This window comes from Amaranthus tricolor, chromosome 7 (assembly GCF_026212465.1).
Source record: "Amaranthus tricolor cultivar Red isolate AtriRed21 chromosome 7, ASM2621246v1, whole genome shotgun sequence".
NCBI classification, from domain to species: domain Eukaryota; kingdom Viridiplantae; phylum Streptophyta; class Magnoliopsida; order Caryophyllales; family Amaranthaceae; genus Amaranthus; species Amaranthus tricolor.
Genome location: NC_080053.1, coordinates 10,977,831 through 10,999,076, shown reverse-complemented (window position 1 = coordinate 10,999,076; position 21,246 = coordinate 10,977,831). Strand labels below are relative to the sequence as shown.

The following is a 21,246-nucleotide window of genomic DNA, read 5'->3' as shown; positions in this document are numbered from 1 at the left end:
GTCAGCATAAGGAACTTTAGACATATAAGAAACCTCCTCCTCAGTTTGAGGTGACATAGACATATACAACTTACAGCTCACAGTAGTTAGTGTACTTATTGCTTAGATTTCTCCATCCCAAAGCGAGACAACAAATTTTCATTGTACCTTTTCTGAGTCAAGAAAATATTACCTCTAGTATCTCCATACCCAAAGTCTTTCGAGCTTCACCCAAGTCCTTCATGTCAAACTCCAAGTTAAGCATCTCCTTCAATCTATTAACATCATTTTTATTCTTTATCGCAACCAGCATGTCATTAACATACAAAAGTAGGTAGATCATGGAACCATCCTCTAACTTACTTTGATACACACAAAAATCATATAAATTCCTGTCAAACCCATGCGAAAATCATGAAAGAATCAAACCTCTTGTACCACTATCCGGCTGATTGCTTCAGTCCATACTATGGCTTAAGCAATCTGTAGGCGTAGTGTTCCTTTCCAAGAACCTCAAATCCCTTGGACAGCTTCATCCAAATCTCCTCCTCCAAATCACCATGAAGAAAAGTCGCCTTAACATCTAGCTGCTCCAAATCAAGATCAAAGTGTGCTACAATGGATAGTTACACATGTATAGAAGTATCCCGAACCACAAGAGAAAATATCTCAACAAAATCAACCCCTTTTAACTAACTGAAACCCTTAGCATCTAGCATAGCTTAAAATAAACTTTCTCATTTTTTGATTATCCTTCTTTCTTTTTAAATATCCACTTACACCTTACAAGCTTCCTCCTTTTCGGTACCTTTATCAGTTCCCATACTTTATACTTGTAAAGAGACTGTATCTCTTCACCCATTGCAGCAAGTGTAACACCCCGGCCCCTCGGACCGCTGGTGAATACTCTTGGAGACTGTAGACTAGCCCCACAAACCAACACAAGTCTTTACAGCGCACTTTGGCCTCACTCGTGCGCACCCGGGAAAACTTCCCAGGAGGTCACCCATCCTAAGATTGCCCTCCACCAAGCACGCTTAACTGTGGAGTTCTTAGCAAATGGGCTCTCTAGAAAAGAAGATGCACCTTGTTGATATGAGTAGTTTATCAATCCTTTTTCAAGCTAAATCTAGGGTATTACACTCACCCCCACTTAAGAATACAACGTCCTCGTTGGACCGTAACTTCAGGATCTTTCCCCCCGCTAGGTGCACTGAACACTATCAGCCACAGTCATAGGGTTGCTCTGATACCATTTGTAACACCCCGGCCCCTCGGACCGCTGGTGACTACTCTTGGAGACTGTAGACTAGCCCTACAAACCAACACAAGTCTTTCCAGCGCACTTTGGCCTCACTTGTGTGCACCCGGAAAAACTTTTCAAAAGGTCACTCATCCTAAGATTGCCCTCCACCAAGCACGCTTAACTGTGGAGTTCTTAGCAAATGGGCTCCCTAGAAAAGAAGATGCACCTTGTTGATATGAGTAGTCTATCACTCCTTTTTCAAGCTAAATCTAGGGTATTACAGCAAGCCACTGCACCAACTCACTACAACTGATTGCTTGTTTATATTTTGCAGGTTCAAATGACTTCACTTCATCAACTACACTCAATGCATAACATGTCAACTCCTCAACACATCAATTCCTACCCTCCATCTCTTCAATCAACCTAACAAACTTCTTGATAACTCGTATAGGGCTTCTTAAGAATGGTGTCAGATCAACTACATGTCCCCTAGAGTTTGGATGAGTAGGAGTAATCTCAGGTTTAAGAGTACCCAACAATGGACCCTTAACATCATCATCAATAAATTTTACCCAAGGTAAATCAATACTGGTAGTTTCATTTGCCTCAAGCTCCCCATCTGTCTACAATAAGCTCTCCCCTTGCTTCCCCAAATTTGAAGTCTCTGTGCTCTTCATTGAATACATAGTACATTTATCGAAAGTGACATCCTTATTCAGATTCACCCGACCCTCTGAAGGTGAATAAATCCTAAACCCCTTCACACCATCACCGTACACGACAAATTAAAACAACCTCTTTTGGCACGTAGATCCATCTTACCCTCAATAACATGATAATAAGAAACACAACCAAACATCTTCAAATTAGAAAAGATACGTAAGTTACCACTCTAAATCTTAAACAAGATTTTGGAAGTTAATTCCCAAATGAGGACCCCTATAAATGATGTAATAAGATGTCATCACAGCTTCACTCTAGTATCTCTCCCCAAGCTTTGCATTAGAGAGCATGCATCGAACTCTCTTTAGCAGTGTTTGATTAACCCGCTCTACAACACCGTTATGCTGTGGTGTCATCTTAACGGTAAGATGCCGACTTATACCCTCTTTTACACAAAACTGATTAAACTCGTATTTACAAAACTCCATCCCATTGTCCGTAATTCTTCTAGGTCTCCATCAACATCGAACCCAACATCATTGTGATTCATCTTTAATGTCTACGACTCTAGTTCGAGTCACTAAATCACTACCAATATACATATAATACTCTCCTATTTCTTTAATTTTGTTACGCAATATACTCAAAATTTTACGTAGCTTTTCTCTATTAACAAAATTAATGGAATGGAGGGGTGATTGACATTTGGAGTGACATTTCATAGCAAGATATATAATTTATTTTTAAGTTATAATTGGGTTTCAACATTTAAGACTCTCTATTCAAAACAGATTCATGACCCAAGCACCAAAGATATAATTGCAAAGAAAACTTTTGAACGTTATTCTAAAAATAAATGTCGTATTACTCTTACTTTCCAATCTTGAGGTAAGTATTTGTTCTCTATTACAAACAATAAATAATGATTTAGTTAAAGTTTTTCATTCAATTGTTCTCCATTTTATAATATTACCATTGTAAGTATTCATTCTAATTGTCTGTTAAACAACGAACAACTAATAATAAAAGAAAATACTTAAAAAATAAAAAATGAAAAAACAAAGAGTAAGCATCGTCGTTCCTTTCCTCATGTAGTCCTTGCCTACTCCTTTTCTTACCCTATTTTTTAAAAAAAGAGTCAGCATCGTCTTCCCGGATTCCTCCTTTTCTTTTTCTAATAATCAATCAAAGAATAATAAAGAAAGAGGTTAGTGCCAGTGGTAGATGAACTGGGGTGGGATCCACAAGTAGGACTACCAGTACCAGTTTCCTTGTTTTCTTCTAGTGTGGACTGTGGAGAAGACACAAGACTCAAGAGAAGAGAAGTAGAGATTATTAGAAGGAACGGGATCGGATCGGGGTTCGGGAACGAACATCTCATTCAGGAGCATCTGATTACATACATACGAGTACATTTTCATCAATTTTCCGAATTTAATTCCTAAAGTTAATTGCAGTTTTAATCTGAAATCTGAAATTATTATCAATTCAATTTTCATGTATATATGTATGCGTGTATTTTGTTACAGGTACAGGCCGATTGAGAATCAGTATGATCCATTGAAGTAAACTAGTCAACACTGAAGGTCAAGGATGAGTTTATCAGTCACGGTCATGACTTTTAACCTCCATGACGACCAGCCTTCTGATAGTTTGAATTCATGGGATAACAGGAAGGATTTGTGCATCAGTGTCATTACTAGTCATTCACCCAACGTCATATGTACTCAACAAGGTTTCCTTTTTTTTTATTTTACATTTAATTACCTCTTTTTCATTCTTATCCCTCACCTGATCACCTATCACTCATTTCTTTTATTCTTTTATTTTTATTTTTATTTTTATTTTTGTTTTTGTTGTCTCAGGGTTGAAGTCGCAGCTGGATTACCTTCAGCAGGGATTACCAGGTATTTTCCTTTTTGCAATCATCTTGTTGCCATTCCTTTCACAATAGCTCTATGCTTAGAGACCAACAAATATTATTTCATGCCTGTTTCTTTATATTTTTCTGTACCCATGACTCATGGGCTGCCAAAGAAACCAGTACCACCTCTATGTTTAAGGAAGCATTATAGGAATCCATTTTCTTAGAGATTATGAATGGATGGTTGAAGCTCAAGATATTTTATCTAATGATGGAAATGAAACTTCAGTGTTGTTCTACAAGGCAGTCAAATTAGGATTTCTAGGAATCGTATATGCTAGGGTGTTAGAAGGGGAACAAGGGGAGCTGAATAGGACTAGGACTAGGTCAAGTTCTGGTTTCTAAGGTGTGTTACCCTAATGACCCTTTTGGTCGTTGGAACTAAATGGTGGTAATGAGGATGATTTGTAGTGTACATTTTCAAGAAATGTAACATCTTTCCCATGGTAATGAGACTGATCATAAATATGTTTTTTTTTTCACATTTTTTCTTTTAACACCTGCTACCACCTCTCAAGATGTAACTGCATTGGAATGAACTTTGTAAATAAAATGAGATGATTGACATGGAACAAGCATGACTGTTGAACTTTTCAAGAGATTTTACTATCAAAATTACACTAATTTTTATTACTATATCCACCTATTAATACTGATAACCATATGGGCTTTAAATGTTGGGTGTTGATGAGGTAGTTGTGGAGGTTCGTTTCAGTATCTGGTTTTCTCTTGCATGAAATTATCAAGAGTAATCTTGTCATAAGATAAGCTGCTAATAGTGATTGGGGCGTTTTGGTTGGTGATGTAATTTTTCACACCTATGAAAGTTTGTATTCATGTTCACTACATATTTTTTAATCCCCTTGGTGAAGCATGCAGGTAAAGTGAATGATGTGAGGTTTTAAGGGGTTTTTTGGGGTAAAAATAGCACCCTTTGCCATCCCTTTTTTCCTCCTTTTAATTTTATTTACCTTTTGACTTCCACCATGCTCTAATTTTTCATTTCATGCCTAAATACTTGGGAAGCACCTTTTGATTTCACATATAAACAAAAGGCTGGAGACGATTAAAAACATCTTAGAATTACATGCTGCTATAAGCAAACACCAAGTCTAATGTTTTTTTATTGACAAATGACAATAATTTTGCTTGGGTTAAGCACTCGTGAGGATTTTAATTGTATTTGTTAAATAGAATTATGTCCCCTTACAATTGAACAATCTTGCTAAGATTTTTGCCGCTAATTTTTTAGTATGCCTTATGATTGTACATATTTGGTTCTCATTACACCGTTCAAAGTGATGTCATATGTTTTTTAGCTAATGTTTTAGGCAGTGTGTTCTTCTCCAATGTAGTTAGTTTGATTGAGGGTGGAGTATCAATAGAATTTACTTTTGAGATGCCCATTTATGCTTTTGAATTGCATGGTATTTAGATTGTTGTTTTATGGCTTCCAATCCATTCTCAACTTATTTGCTTTATATGCCCCTCACTATCATCCACCAGTGCAAGGACTACTAGGTGAGGATTGCATATTAACATTGGGGTAAACACTCTTGAATTATAGTCATATTAACCTACAATAATGAACAAAAACCGAGTGCAAAATTACATTTTCCTTTAATTGATTGATTGATCAACGAAATTGGTGCAAATTAAACCATGGGGCATGAAGCAAATTACCAAAACTTAGGAAACACTTTTTAAAGTTGGGAAATTTGATGATAGATGGCTGCTGGTGAGATGTTTATCTTTTTTTCTACCTTCATCTTCTCCATATATTTACTTCACATTTTTGTTGTGAATCTATGCCTTATGATCATCTTTTGTGGTCTATCCTTCCTGCTTTTTCTACGTTATTCTTGTAAGGCTTGACACCTGAGGATGGAAATTGTGTGGGGTGACCAATGGCAAATATATTAGACCATAAACTTCGTTAGACAGTAAACAGACAAAACAAATATATTATAGTTTGGTCCAATTTAGTTACGGTTTAGACCAAACTTTTTTCAGCCCTAAATACAAGAGAATTTGAGTGTTCTAGAGTATTATACTCAGACCCTCCATTTTCTCTGGCTTACCGGTGTCCAGTACGACCGGTACAAATACCGATGTGGGATACGTGCCTGGTACGCCGGACTGCACACGTTTACGGCACACTCGATAAAGCATCGATCCAACTCGATAGAAAACAAAGAGGAGAGAAATGAAGGAGAAAAAAAAGAGAAGATAAAAGAGAAAATAAGATAACATAAAAGGAAAAAGGAGAACACAAAATTTTATTCTTCAAATTACCATTGAAGGAGCCGATTTGGTAGTCTTTGTTAGCTTTATTAGCTCTAGGGTTTGAAGATGTAAAGTTGTGCATGGGAAATTGAAGCCCTTTACAGCTTAACATGTGAAGAGAGAGAGTGTTTAGCTTGTGATGATAGAGAAAAAGGATATTAATTATTAACAAAGAAAGGGGATATTAAAAAGGGAAAAGGGGAAGTGTGAATGTGATGAGAGAGAAAGGAATAGGAAAAGTTGTGCAACTTCCAATGTTACATTACTAATATTTAATAATTTTACTACCATACTCTTTTTTCTACTTTTTATTTTACTTGTAAATTGTAAGTGGTAGTAGTATCAAATGAATGTTTTTTTATTATTTATTTTTAAATGAGCTTTTTAGGTGTGTGTGTGTATATATATATATACATATATATATATATATATACATATATATATATATATATATACATATATATATATATATATATATATATATATATATACATATATATTCTAAAATTGTTGTACTGGACACTAGGATCCACACCCATATCCGATACCCCTACCCGAGTCCAAGTAACATAGGTTCTAGACCTAGAACGTTCTAGGTCGAAGGCCAATGGCAAGTCCATTTCTAGATGAATTCCAGACCGTCTTAAACTTTTCGTAGCCATTTGGGTACTACTCTTCCTTGAATCCCCAACCTCATGCAAATTTTTGGGAGTAATGGATTTCATTTGGTAACGATGTAGCAAATTTGTTACAAGAAGGGACACATTATGAGAATGAATGATATGAGTTGTCAAATGAGTTTGTTATGTAAGTTGCTCTAGAAGAATCTTTTAATTAGGTTGTTAGGCCTTATTTTATTAAATACTATGATGTAAGAAGGAATATCATATATGAAATGAGATGAAATAGTGGTTATTTTTTGGGTCAAAAGAAAATAGGGGTTGGAGGTTTCAGATGGTAGAAATAGAGTTTCAAGTAGAAAAAGGTGTAATTTTAGGAGCTTCAGAGAACTCTGGTTCCTTGACATAACTCTGGCTTGGTTCTTGGTTTTTTCTTTTAACGACAAGTTGCTTTGACGGAGGAGAACTTTGGGAATGAGGTCAATGAGTCGGTCTAAATCATGGTGCTCTTAGTTATATGGAAATTTCTCTTGGCCACCTTTTAGCCCCTACAACATCATCATCTGGCCCTTTTATATAAGCTAGTTAATAGCAATCATTAGTCCATGTTAGTTTTGGGAGAACAAGATCCCCTTTCGGTGGTTTAGGAGCCAACTCATGAATCATGATACTCTCCCTCACCCATGTTCTTTTGGTTTTTCGCTATTCTTTTTGCTTTCTCCTTGTTGCCCCCTGATAAATGGTTTTTTCTAGGTTGTTTTTGGGGTTCTAGGCACCTTCTATGCAAAGAAAAATAAAAAAAAATCTATAATCACCTAAATACTTTCTCATGGGTAATAGTGGTATGTAAGGGGTCGTACTCATAGAGATGACTTTTCTTCGCACTAAGTCAAGTGGTGAGTAATATGTCTATTTTTGGTTGATTTTTTTTGGTTGATTGTACCAAGCAAGGACAAGAATTGACAAGTAAATGACTATAATCTAGGGCTATGGGGCGGAAAGTTCAAGGAATACCATTAAAACAAGGTTAAGGACTAGTTAATAGCTCACAATTGGTCGCTATGTCTGCAATTGTCCCTTTCAAGGAGAGAAGTATATTAACTAATTAAAAACTATTTGTGCATGATTGAAAAAATGATTGAAGCTGCTTTCCATGTTTGTGAGTTGTGATTCCTATTGTTTGATGCCATACACATTTGATTTGGAAATTTTGGGGATTTCATCATTATAAGTTGTGACAAACTACATATTTATTGAGCATTTCTAGTAGCCAAGATTTGTGAATAGATCAAGTTTTTCTTACTTTATGAAAAGGATGTCAATTGATAAGGTTATAAAAAGGATGTCAATTAATACGAATGCATTGCTTTAAACATGTGAAAAAAGGAACCATTTTAAGTGATTCATCATTAAATTATTATTGTTTAAAGTAGTTTTAGAATACAATTTGACTATAAATTCTTTATTAAATATACTAATTTTTAGATTTAGAAAATGCTCTTTGAAATTTTTAGCAAAGGGCCCATTTTTTCAAAATAATCAAAAATAATCAAAAAATGAACACTGCCCCTATAATCTTTGCTCTACCCCTCTTATATCAGTTTACATAAGATGGAACAGTTGAGTTCAGTCTAGCTCAAGTACGTCGGGAAGAACAGGCATGAAGCGGAAAGGTTTTTGATAAATTTTTTTCGGAATTGTTTCCAGGTTATGGGCATTTTGGAATTTCTAGAAAGGGAGTTGATGACCCTTCAGATGAATATTGTGCAATCCTTTTTGACAAGGAGAAGGTGTGTAATGTGTCTTATTATTTTGAAAGAGAAAAATTCGATTCTATACATTCTTGATAGAAAAATTTATATGCAATCTTGTATGAATTTTGCTTGTTACTGCTGAAATTGACTTGTTTGTGATTGGTTTATTTTTCTTTGAAGATAGAGCTGGTTGAAGGTGGGACATTTTGGCTATCAGAGTCACCCTCTGTCCCTGGAAGCATGTCATGGGGAGCAGTAGCTCCCAGTATCGCGACTTGGGCAATATCCTTGATATATCTTAATTACTCCCTCCTATTCACCCAATATGTTCCATTTGACTTTTCACCATTTTTTTGGTGGTCAAATGGGACCACATCTTAAAGAAAAAAAGTGTAGTGTTTTTAAATTTTGATAGGGGTAAATGGGATTAGTAAGTGTAAAAGTGTGAAAAGTTTAAGTTTAGTAAGGGTAACTTGATAAAGTTAACATATCCAAAATATAAATGAGACATTTAGGGTGACTTGACCCAATAAGGAAATGAGACACTTAATAGGAGGGAGTATTATGTTCTCGAGACCCAGTCTGTCTTGCTATCAACAATGTCTTTCTTTGACATGATATCCACACTTTTCAGCTTAAAGGGGTTGAACCTCCTGGGTTTTCCTTTCAGATTGTAAACACAAATATGGATGAGTTCAGTCCTCGTGCTCGTCGAAGAGGTGCTTTGCTCACATGGCAGCATATTGCATCATTACCTCCAAGCTTACCGGTAGTTTACTGTGGAGGGTTTAATACGCAAAAGGAATCGACTACCGGACGTTTCCTTCTTGGGAGATCAAGGTAGAATATCTGTTCTCAATTTTATTCCATATTTAACTCGATAGAATCTATGTTTCAAATTAGAAATAGGTGAGTCAGAGTAATGAAATAAGTCAAGGGAGGGATTGAGTGGGAAGATGACGAAAAAGATAACACTATAACCGTAGTCCTAGTATAAGGAGATCTTTATAAATATATTTTGTCTTATTATTATGCTTTACTTTGACATGATTGTTTTTTGCAACATATGCCAAATCTCGAATTTTTGGCAATACTTGACAATAATAATTCAAAATATTATAATATTTTTTTTCAAAAAAGCTTAATTGTTAACGAAACTAATCCAAACAATATGGTGACCCTTTTCAAATTCATTCAGGTTACCTATTACCTGTTCTGCAAGTGAAGCTTTTGCATATTTATATGTACTTACGTAACTCCACCATAGTCTAGGATACTCTCCTTCACGATCATTGTCATACTTTCTCTTTTGGGCTACTACCAGCCTTCGTCGTCACCAAAATGCCATTTTCATCACAGTTCACTCATCACCTCAAAGTACTCGAGTCATCTGCTGACCACCAACATATAAAAATTGAATTGGTGTAAACGTTACTTGCCTGGGAGATAAAACTTAATATGAAGGTTGAAGCATAAAAAAAATCGCGGCCGCGGATGCGTATGCGAAAACGGTCGCGGTGTTGCGGAAAACGGCTATAATGGAGAAATAACGCGAATTGCTGCCGATGCGGTGTGATTTTTGAAAAAAAAAATCATAGTTTTGAACTTATAATAGCATTTTTGTGGTTGAACTAATATTATTATGCAATAATATGCAACTAGCTATTATAATTGCAATATTTGAGATTCTTTTAGTGTATAATTAATTAACTTATTTAATTATTTTGTTTATTAACTAAAATTATGAGTAAGTATAATTTAAGTAATCGTAATAATTAAAGTTAATAAATATTAATAAAATTTTAATAGGAAGACAAATAACGTTGTAAAGGTGAAATAGCGTGATAACGGTAAAATAATGGGCGTTACACGTTAGGCGTTTTGACCGTGAAGTTTCATGCGCCATTATATAACGAGATTTAATGTCGCGTCAACTTTCAAACAGGTTATATAACGGGCGTTACGTAACGTAACGAAGGAATTTTTATTCCATGTGAGTAACTACTTTAAGTAATCGTAATAATTAAAGTTGATGGGTATTAATAAAATTTTAACGGGAAGACAAATAGTGTTGTAACGGTGAAATATCGTTATAACGGTAAAATAACGGGCGCTACACGCTATATAACGGTCAATGCGGCTTTTTGACCGTGAAATTTTATGCACTGTTATATAATGGGATTTAATGTTGCGATAACTTTAAAACAGGTTATATAACGGGCGTTACGTAACGTAACGGGTGAGTTTTTATTCCATGGGTTGAAGAGATAGCACAGAAAAACGTACATAAATAAATGAAGTTTGTATATATTAAGACTTATCAAAAGTGGTTTGGTCATTAAAAAAAGTGAAGCCGAGAAAGACTAAATGAAACGACCCTTTAAAGTTTTGATTATAAATCTAAAGGGTTGTGACAACATGACATTGGTGGGCAGGGAACAGATAAAATCATAACAAAATGCAATTGATTAATGGATTCTTTACTCTGGACTCTAGTTTAAGACTTCATGGATCGTAGAAAGGAAGATACTTACACTTCAAGGAAGAGAAGGATAGGAAAGTAAAGTCAAATATAATATTTAACGTTTCAAGAGTTGACGGTTCAACTTTCAAGAGGGATAGGAATTTGGATCCGTGATTCATCAAAATACTTGTCTTGGCGCTTCTTGTTATGCAAACTTGGTTTCCTATCCCCATAGATCTCTTTCGTTCCTTTGGCTAAATCAATTTGAAAAGCTAAGTTCCCAAAGGGATCAAGGCATTTGTGTGGCTATTAGCTAAAAGGAAGTTGAACACGATGGAGAACCTTCGATTAAGGAGACCTATAGGCATTAAATCCCCATTGGTGTATTTTATGCTGTGAGAATGAAGAAGATAGTGAGAGAATTATGGCAAATGTTGTTTAAGATCTGGAGTGAAGAATGGGTTGTTACGAGAATGATTGGAGATTTTCTTTTGATTAACCACTGTGGTATGGAACGGCTTACTGATCTTAAAAAGATATGGGTGATTTGTTCTTTTACCACTCCATGGTCTATATAGTTATAAGGAATAAGGGAATGATCAATAAAGGTGCTATGGGAGAAGGTGATCTTTTGGCGTCACTTTGGGCTAAGGCATATGGATTATTTAACCATTTCTCTCTTGATGATTTAAATAGAATTAATTTGAATGTGATATTGTTACTATCTTTATTTGCCTTTTGGGATTCTTCACCCCGTTGATGTATGATGTATTTCTTCGTTGACATAATTTTTCCTTATAAACAGATGCATTGTTGATGCAGAAAGTTACTGACAAGCTAGATATAGCAACCAGTTTGTTTTTAGAAGCCACCAACTAAATAATGTTACCATATGTTACAAAAGTCTATGCATGTTTCTATTGCGAGTTTTGTGTATATTACAAACTGGTGTGCCATAGTGACAAACCCCATGTAAGTTTATCTGCTCTGGGTGGAGGGGTTCACATTATGAATTGCATGTTAAATTTTTTCTATTCGATGATGACAACTTATTTATGGAAAATAGAGGAGCAATGTCCTGGATCTCATGAATTTCTTGAACTGAAATAATAATGGCTGCTGAGAATAATGTTAAACTAGTATATTTTTGGAGATATTTCCCTTTCAGCCAAACTCAGCTGAAGTGATTGTACAAAAACATTAATGAAGGGGAGAGGGAAGGGATGGGATGGGAAAGAGAGGAGCAAAGTTAGAGATCTAGCTTGCGTTCTCAAATAATAAAGTTTTTGAGAAAATGTTGGAACTAGCGTTTATTTGAGATATATTTCCTTTCCAACCAAACACAGCCAAATTTATTGTAGAAAAAGGAGGGAGTCTTGTGCAAACCAAAAGAAGGGAATGTTACCGAAACAGATATTGCTTTGTTCACGTGCCTCTTTTTCATTCCTTTTCTGCTGTTTCAGAAGATCGAGATATGAAGTTCAAAGTTCACAGTCATGAGATAGAAATGTTGAGTCTTTCATTATTTTTGTCTCCAGAGAACATGGTGTAGTGGGTGACATGAGAGACTCATGGCCAAATGCACGGGTGAGGAAAAATGTATCCTTAATTCGCACTTATCACGGATTCAAAGGTATCTTTGAAGCTTCTGATTTTTCTTCCGATGCGACATGATCCCATGAGATATACCTCTGACATGCTTTTCCATGATATGCTAGGTAACAAACAGGGAGCTGTAGAATTTCTCAAGTTGATTTTTAGGGCGCTATGTCTCTGTTGGGATCGACAAACTCAGGATCTCCATGTAGATTGGATTCTGTACAGAGGGAGATCGCTTGTACCTGTCCTATGTGAAGTTGTGAATGATAATATTGATGGTTGTTACCCATCCTCCCACTATCCGATGTTTGTCGAGTTCATGCTACCTCGTTCTGTTAGATTGAGTGAAGCTCCTGCTCAAGATGAGAGCTGAGCAAGTACGTCTCTAGTTTTTCTTTTGTGAAGCTTAATCAAATGCAATGTGCGTTATTCGCCTCAAATATTTTTATATTTTGTGTTTCTTTTCTACATATAGAGTTCATTTTTTAAAATCTTGATTTTTGAGGAGATTAGTTAGTTTTTGCTCTGTCCACAGCTTCACAACCTTAGAAGTTCCTCTGTTTCTAAGGAAAGATTTATGTACCGAGTTCATTTTAAACTAGTAGTTGCTATTTCATGACATATTGTATTTTTTGCACGTTTTGTTTTATATAATATAGAAGTAATTTATTTTGTTATAGAATTACCATATTTCTCTTCACACTTTGCGGGCAAGGAAGCCACAGATTCCCATACATTACCTGCGGAGATTACAAACCAAACACCACCCAAAACAAGGAGGAAAATATATGACATTCTACACCTGCAACACAGTGTATGTATACGGCTTAAAAAACAATTTGTTATTCAATACTCTTGCAATGTCGTCATAGATGATAATTTGTTATTGGACTTGTACACAACAAGACCCGCATAAGAGGAGGATTGACTGCACACAAACCTGACGAGGTTCCATCCTAAAACAAATTGGTAATAGGAGTAGCCCATGAAACTTATATGTTAGTCAACCTTTATCTAATTTTTCAATGTAGGATCACATGTGGTTTATTTTCCAACAATAGACTGGTTTGGAGAAGTATCAACAAAAAAAAATCAATTGCATTCAGATTTGAAAGGATTAAAATGAACAACGGGACGACATTTAAGTGGATGAGCCATGGCTAGGGATATGCCTCTGCCAGGCTGCATATTCACCTCTCCAGAATCAACCTTCCAATCAAAGCATTGAATTGAAGCTGCAATCACATAATTGAGAAGAGTAAAAGCAAGCAAAGTTCCAGGGCATCCTCTTCTTCCAGCACCAAATGGTATGAAGTTTAGATTCTGCCCCTTACTATTACTTCTGATTTCTTTGTTGATATCCTCTTCATATACACCACCCAAATCTAGGAACCTCTCAGGTCTAAACTCATTCGGATTCTTCCATTCGTTAGGATCTCTCATTATAGTGTATAAATTAATAGCCACGGGAGTATTTTCCGATATGTCAAAACCTTCCACCTTGCAGTTTTGACGGCACAACCTAGTTGTGAACACCCCTGATGGATGCAATCTTAGAGTTTCCTTCACAACTGCTTGCAAGTAAGGGAGACTCGGAATGTCAGATTCCTTAACCAATCTAGTATCCCCTACGACAAGCTTTATCTCTTCCCTCACCTTTCTTAAAACGAGAGGATGATTGATAAGTTCCGCTATCACCCATTCCATTGCCTGCGACGAGCTATCTGTGCCTGCTATTATCAAATCCTGCAACAACAGCTCTCGGTTTCTAAATAGTGTATGTAAGAGTCAGACATGTGGTTTTCTTTCTAATTAATTTCTTAGAAAATTCCACGTGGTCACCCTGAGGTATTGGGTTTACCACTTGGTGGACAATTTTTTAAAAATCAACATGGTAATGCTGAGGTTTACCCAAATAAACCTCTGTGACCTTTTTTTTTTTACTAAAACTGTTTGGGAAACATTAGTAAGTAAGGAAGCCAAGTGTTAATGAGATTGAATACAACTAAAAGATCCAGAAAATCACATTTTCCTAAACTTTCCTAATTTCCCAATACATAATTTCTCAAACCCTAATCTCCCAATTTCTCAAATTTCCCAAGCCATAATTTTCCTAACCATAATTTTTTTAATTTCCCTAATTTTCCCAACCCTAATTTCCTTAACCCTAATCTTGCTTCAATTTCAAGCATTTCTTGAATGTAATTATCAAGTTCAACCCAAAATTTCAAAGGTTTTACAAGAATTTCGATTGATTTAGCAAACAATAAAGGTGAGTAATCTTGATTTACAAGAATTTCAATCTTTTTGGTATGCAATCACATTTCTTTGCTCTAAGCCAAACCACTTTATTATTACTTCCAAGCAAATTTGATGAAGGAATTCGAAAAATAATCAATTCTAGCTGAAGAGTTTGAAGAAGAAATCCAATATGATAGTAAGGAGAATTGGAAAAAGTAGGGGGAAAAATATGATTTATATAATGAGCAATTGCTAAATAAATTAAAGGGATGAGTTAAGGGTACAACCAATAGTAGATAGAATTAACGGTTTACAGTGATGGATCCAGAAAAAAAAAGAAGTGATGTCAATAATAAAAAAAATTACAATCACCATTGAATTGAATAAATTAAGGCAAATGCCCACGTCGCGTTTTCATATTTTGGAAGCGACACATAATGTCATCATTTGACAAACTATGAAACAAATCACACTCAAAATAAGTTACAAATCACATTAAGATTAAATGACAAAAAATTGTTAAGAAAAAAGAAAAAATAACCTTAAACAAGAGAAATCATAAATGGTCCAACAAAAGACAGTGATGTGCAGCGCAGTAGCCGGCAAGTGGAGTGGTGCACACCGGTCGCCGGTCAGATGGTGCCGATCATAGTCTCACAGAGGGTTTGGGTCTTTGGGAAAGTCTTCGACATTCACTAGCTCACTACTCTCTGTTGGACTTTTACTTTCTTTGGGAATTGGGGGTAATTAATAGGGGTAATAAAAACAAATTTAAAACATTCATGAATATTGTTAATAAGTTTTGAATTTGGGTCTATGTTGTGGAAGATGAGAGTACTCACCACTGATCTAACATATATTTCTTTATACTATTTGATTTTATTTTGAATTTAAGTGATGTTAACTGACCTCATTGACCTCACTTTAAATCCGCCTCTGACGTTTTACAAACCTTTTTTTAGTAAAAAAGGTCATGGAGGTTTATTTGGGTAAACCTTTGGATTACCATGTGGATTTTAGAAAAACTTTATCTATCATGTGGAAAATCCAATAACTCAAGGTTACCACTTGAAATTTTCCTAATTTCTTTATACGACACTGAAATATGATCTGAATGAACACCTTTTTAACACTAAGAACCACTTTGGGTAATCGGTTTTAGAAGTGGTACAAGTGAACTAGAAAAACATTGGAAGAAATTTGGTTATAAAAAGTAAAGAAACTCACAGTGAAGAAGGCCTTGATATTGCTTCTGGTAATCGGAACCTTTGCTTTCTCTTCACGCTGGACATCCAACATAATGTCCATCAAATCCTTAACGACATGATCTCCATCAGATTCAGATTCATGCTCATGATCTTTCAAAATCTTCTCAAGCAACTGATCAAATCTTTTGGTCAGATTGGATACTTTGGTACCATATATCCATAGTATGAGTCTCTTGAAGGGGCCTAGCATTTCACCCACATAAAGCTTTCCAGCCAACTCAAAAGATTGTTTTAATATATCTCTCATCTCCTCTGCTTGGTCCATCCCCATCCCCATTTCAGTGCTTGTACTCATTGCCATCCTACACAACACATTATTCGTCAACTTCACCATCTCGACTCTAACATCAATCACTTCTGATCTCTCAGCATACCCTATCACTCTTTTCAAGAACTTAAGGATCTCTTGGGATCGAATGGACTTAGACCGGTCCACTTGGCGGGCCCCAAGCAGCTCATTGACGCAGAGCTTCTTCAGGAAACGCCAGTACTCTCCATATGGAGCATTAATGAAGCTAAATTCTCCATAAAGGATCTTGTCAGCATAGGAGAATTTGGGTCGGCAAGCAAAGTAAACGTCTTGCGCCTTACAGATTTGGGCAGCCACAGAAGCAGAAGAGACCAGTACAAGGGTAGAGCTCCCCAGACGGAGGTATACAAGGGGTCCATATTGAACAGCCACACGGTGCAAGGAGCTGTACAAACCAGCTAAGGAAAGCAGGTGATGAAAGTGGCCAATAAGTGGAAGAGATAATGGGCTTGGAGGAAGGTTCAACTTTCTGCCATCTCCTTTTCTTTTAGTTGTGCAAATACAAATAAAAAGAGCTGAGAAAAGGCAAAAAATCAACAAGTAATCCTGGTATTCAATCATGGGTTCCCGGACCCTCAATAAGGTCGAGGTCGAGGTCATTAGACATTGTATTTGATTTAGCATTAGCAGTCAACTGCCAATACTTGTTGCTGTACTTGAGACTTGAGAGTGGAATAGAGAAATAAAAGATTACTGATTATCCTCCTCACAATTGGCAATTTGAAATTGTTATACATTAATCTAATCTACATGATTAATATTTTTCAATCAAGAATAGTACATAATTACATGTTTGAAGGATCTATTATAAGTCTTTCATGTGCAAACATGTGAATTTAAGCCCTGCTGTCTTGCTGTAGCTCCAATTTAATAAACTACTAACATCCCCAGTATTTAAAAGTCCACTCTACTCAAATTTTTGTTGGAAAATAATCCACATGTGATCCCACATCGAACAATTAGAGAGAGGTTGACTAACATATAAGCGTGATGAGTTACGACTCCTGTCGCCAATTGGTTTTAGGATGGAACCTCACCAGGTTTGTGTATAGTCAACTCTCCTTTTATACGGTCTTGTAAATCATCGTATACAAGCGGGTTGGCTCAAGTGGCGAGTAACCACCGCGGTGCTATGTGATAGGAAATTTCCAAGCAAGTTAAAAGGAAATTCTACTGGGCGGCAATGAGACCTGCTCTGCTATATGGGACCGAATGTTGGTCTGTAAAGAAGATTTTTGAACATAAGATGAAAGTTACAGAAATGCGTATGCTGAGGTGGATGTGTGGGCACACATTGATGGATCGAATTAGAAACCAAGAGTTTAGGGACAAACTAAGGGTAGCCCCTATTTCTGGAAAAATGCGCGAAAATAGATTGAGGTGGTTTGGATATGTACAGAGAAAGACTTTCGACGCCCCTGTGAGGAGGGTAGAAAGCATTATAGTAGAGGGTAAGAGGAGTTGGGGAAGACCCAGGAGAACTTGGGATGAGCAAATAAAAGTTGACTTGCATCAGTTAAACCTCTCTGAGGGCCTGACTAGGAATAGGGGTAGTTAGAGGCGCCATATCCATGTTTTAGACTACTGATATCCTCTTTGATTACCTTTTGGTGTTCTTGCCCTCTTGCTTCTCTTGTTTCCTTATTACTAGTTTTTATTTTATTAATAGGCAGCTAATTTATCTTTGCCGCGTAGCTACGTCTCCTTATCTTTCTCGAGCCGGGGGACTCCTTTGGCCACGCTCTCCTTTATGGGTATGAGTTGTCTCCGTCCTTCCCTCTCCAGATCCCGCCCATAGTTTTTCTATGAACGGGATACACTGGGTAGGATCATGATGATGATGAGATGCACTCAACTTTGTCCTTATAAAAACGAAGACATTATTTTCTGATTGACTCTTGATAGAAAACTTCTTTTGGAAAAATATTGTAACTAGTAAGCAAACTTGTAAATTGCAATTGGTAAATAAGCTAAAGTCTAAAATGCAAGAGAAAGAGAAATCAGAAAAGGGGATTAACAACATTTTCTTTGGACAAATTCTCAAACTGTTGATAATTAATTGTAGTCAAGCCTGCTGTTTTCCAAGAATTATTAAAACACTTAGAAAGTAGACATACAAAACGGATGAAATTTAACAAACTAAATCCTTGTTTCTCCTCCCCTTTATTAGCACATCATACATCAGTGTTCCGTTCTATGGAAATCCTATACTTGGCAATTCGATCACCTGTTTTATTGATTACACCATCTGTGCCCTGAACTTTTCCGGTCCAATTCTACTTCCTTGCTAATTCACCTACACCAGAATAGGTGCAACCGAGTTAAGAACAGTTAATGGGTCATGAAGATCTAGAAAGACCGACCAAGGGAATGGAAGCACGAGACTTACATGGATCAAAATTCGAGGCACACTTATCAGGAAGTTGCAAGGCCATGCTGCGGTCAACACCAGATATAGGAGGGCCATTGACAAGGACACATAAACAAGGCTGTCCAAGAGTCTTGACGGCATTGCAGCAGGTCTCACTTGGTGGAACAGGGCCAAATGGAGAGACTGCTGTTCTGCACGGTATTAGTTGCACGAGTGCTGAGAAAAACGTGCTGCTACACGTGCTCCCTTGGCTCAGCTCTACATTCACAGTCATGATTAAGATCATCACCACCGAGGAAACAAAAGCCTTGCTGCGTAGACTTTGAGGTACTTTCATGATTCAACTCGAGAATTATAGCTTTCGAAACCATAGGACTAGGACACCTTATATAGACAGATACTAGAGTGAGAGCAAACAGGTACTCATGCCAAACTGCATCTTCATCCTACCTGACATCAGTATGCTGAAGCACACTTTTACCAACAGCTACTATCAATGCAATCACAAAAATCATGCCTATCAACAACAGTTTGAAAACCCAAATTCCATGACTGCACACTTAATATGCATCCCCCTCACACATTGGACACAACTAAATTAGGTGTACAATTAAATTTGTAACGATTTATGAAGTATATAATACAGATTTGGAGTGAAATATAAGGTGGTATACTCATGGGTGGGGATGGTTTTGAATGCATACCCAGGTGAACAGACGTGAGTATGGAAATTTTACCCGCCATGGGTGGGTGGGTGGTGGGTATGGATATAGGTGAGGGCTTACCGCATTCATCCGCCCATTTTGGCATTCCTAGACACAACACCAACGTATGGCCACCTTTATTTACATTGGTAGGTGGTTTGAGCAAGAGCATAAACTACGAATTTTGCAGGTTCGCAACAATAGAATGTATGTTACATTGTTCTGATCTGAGGAAAGATCAGCATTGTGTGCCATAATTTTGCCAAACAATGAACATAAATATCTGACATCATTGTTACACATATAGTTATTTTTTATATCAGCAAGTCTTGAATGAGATCTTCTCACCATAACACGAGCCCATACAAGCAGCTTATTAGCAAAAAACATATTAGAAAACGATGAAATTTAAATTGTATAGGGTAGCCCAATTGAAGCCGTCTCACAGTGAGACGATCTCAATCAAGAATTAGTGTTTCGATATTAGGAGCAAATGAACTGTAAACGGCCACTTAAGGACACATCAGTGAGAACATTTTGCACAAATAAGCTATTTTTTGAAAAACTACTTTGACAAATAAGCTTCAGAACTATAACTGAAAATTAAGTGTATGTCTACCTCAGATAATAGTTATTTGAAGCAACAGATTGACCATTAACTGATGTAGTCGTTTGAAATTAGTACTTAAGAAATTCCACATAAATGCTCTTCTTCCTTCCTTTCCTTTCATCATTGTTGTTTTTTGATAATCGAGTTTTAAGTCGTGAAATTATCTAGGTTGGTTTCTATGCAAAAAATAATTGTAACACCTTAAACACCTTCAAATGACTAGCATTAGTGAAACTTATGACATGGTATCCATAGGGAGGATGTTCATTGGTTTTTTTTTTTTAAAAGTCGGATGTATATATCAAAGAAAGAAAAACAAAACACTTAATTAGATATTACTAAAACTAAGAAAACAAATATATAAATAACTAAATCCTTAGGTTTCGGGGCTAAAGATCCTTGGTATCTATGTCATATTTTATGATTATAAATTTCCTCTAAACTAGTCTTTATTCATCATCATCACCATATTTAATATCCCGCTTGGAAGCAGGGTCTAGGTGAGAGAATATGACGGACAATTCATATTCGTACTCGCTTTACAAGGAAGACTAGAGGAAAGCGGTCGATTTTAGTCTTTATTATTAGGATTAATTATCAACTACAGCCTTAAAGTTTAAGCCTTTTACTTTAAAAAACCTTAAAGTGATTTTTTTTAATTTTTTTTTACAAATTACAGCTTTCAAATTACAAAATACGACATCAATACAGCCACTCCACCGGATGACTTGTAAAATATCCGTTGACCAAGATAAATGACATTTGACTTTCAATAAAATTCATTAAATTAACCTAATTACCCAATTACCCTCAATTATACCCTTCTTCCCCGACCTCTCTCTAACACTCCCCAATTACATTATTCCCCCACCCCAACACCACCACCAGCATCACTAACAACGCCTTTAAAATCTGACAAAACTCCTAGCCTATCTCTATTATCTCTTATAATCACCATTTTTTATTCATGAAACCTCAAAATGGGATATTGGAAAAAAGAGAGATGGAATGCACCCTTCAGATCATACTGCTGCGTAATATTCCTGCCAAATGAAAGATTCTCCTGAACCATGAAATCGTGTTTTATTTTTGCATATACCCAAGCGGCCAAGCCCAACCCACAACCATAAATTAATTTTATACTTCCTTCGATATTAATTAAATGCAATAGTTTCTATTAACAGATGTTCTCAATTACTTGCAA

The 21,246-nt window shown here is 36.2% G+C and overlaps 3 protein-coding genes across 4 annotated transcripts; 1 reads left to right on the top strand and 2 right to left on the bottom strand.

The window, feature by feature from the left end:
- The first annotated feature begins 2,969 nt into the window (after positions 1-2,969).
- LOC130818707 (uncharacterized) lies at positions 2,970-13,839 on the top strand. 2 transcript variants are annotated; one of them, XM_057684873.1, is made up of 8 exons: positions 2,971-3,300; positions 3,421-3,626; positions 3,757-3,798; positions 8,429-8,511; positions 8,656-8,758; positions 9,102-9,315; positions 12,478-12,572; positions 12,658-13,837. In XM_057684873.1, exons 2-8 carry the CDS (start codon positions 3,485-3,487, stop codon positions 12,909-12,911), a joined length of 933 nt encoding a protein of 310 aa, XP_057540856.1. In that variant the 5' UTR covers positions 2,971-3,300; positions 3,421-3,484; the 3' UTR covers positions 12,912-13,837. The 2 variants fall into 2 exon arrangements, with proteins under 2 accessions (XP_057540858.1, XP_057540856.1); XM_057684875.1 differs by lacking the exon at positions 8,656-8,758 and having other exon boundaries at positions 2,970-3,300; positions 9,146-9,315; positions 12,658-13,839.
- On the bottom strand, positions 13,362-17,063 carry LOC130818706 (cytochrome P450 705A5-like). Its single transcript, XM_057684872.1, has 2 exons — positions 16,007-17,063; positions 13,362-14,284 (listed from the first exon to the last, which is right to left on the bottom strand). The coding sequence occupies exons 1-2, from the start codon at positions 16,979-16,981 to the stop codon at positions 13,631-13,633; spliced, it is 1,629 nt and encodes a 542-aa protein (XP_057540855.1). The 5' UTR covers positions 16,982-17,063; the 3' UTR covers positions 13,362-13,630.
- A 1,445-nt stretch (positions 17,064-18,508) lies between these two features.
- LOC130818705 (putative lipid-transfer protein DIR1) lies at positions 18,509-19,101 on the bottom strand. The gene is made up of 2 exons (XM_057684871.1): positions 18,747-19,101; positions 18,509-18,653 (listed from the first exon to the last, which is right to left on the bottom strand). Exons 1-2 carry the CDS (start codon positions 19,063-19,065, stop codon positions 18,634-18,636), a joined length of 339 nt encoding a protein of 112 aa, XP_057540854.1. The 5' UTR covers positions 19,066-19,101; the 3' UTR covers positions 18,509-18,633.
- Positions 19,102-21,246: the final 2,145 nt, after the last annotated feature.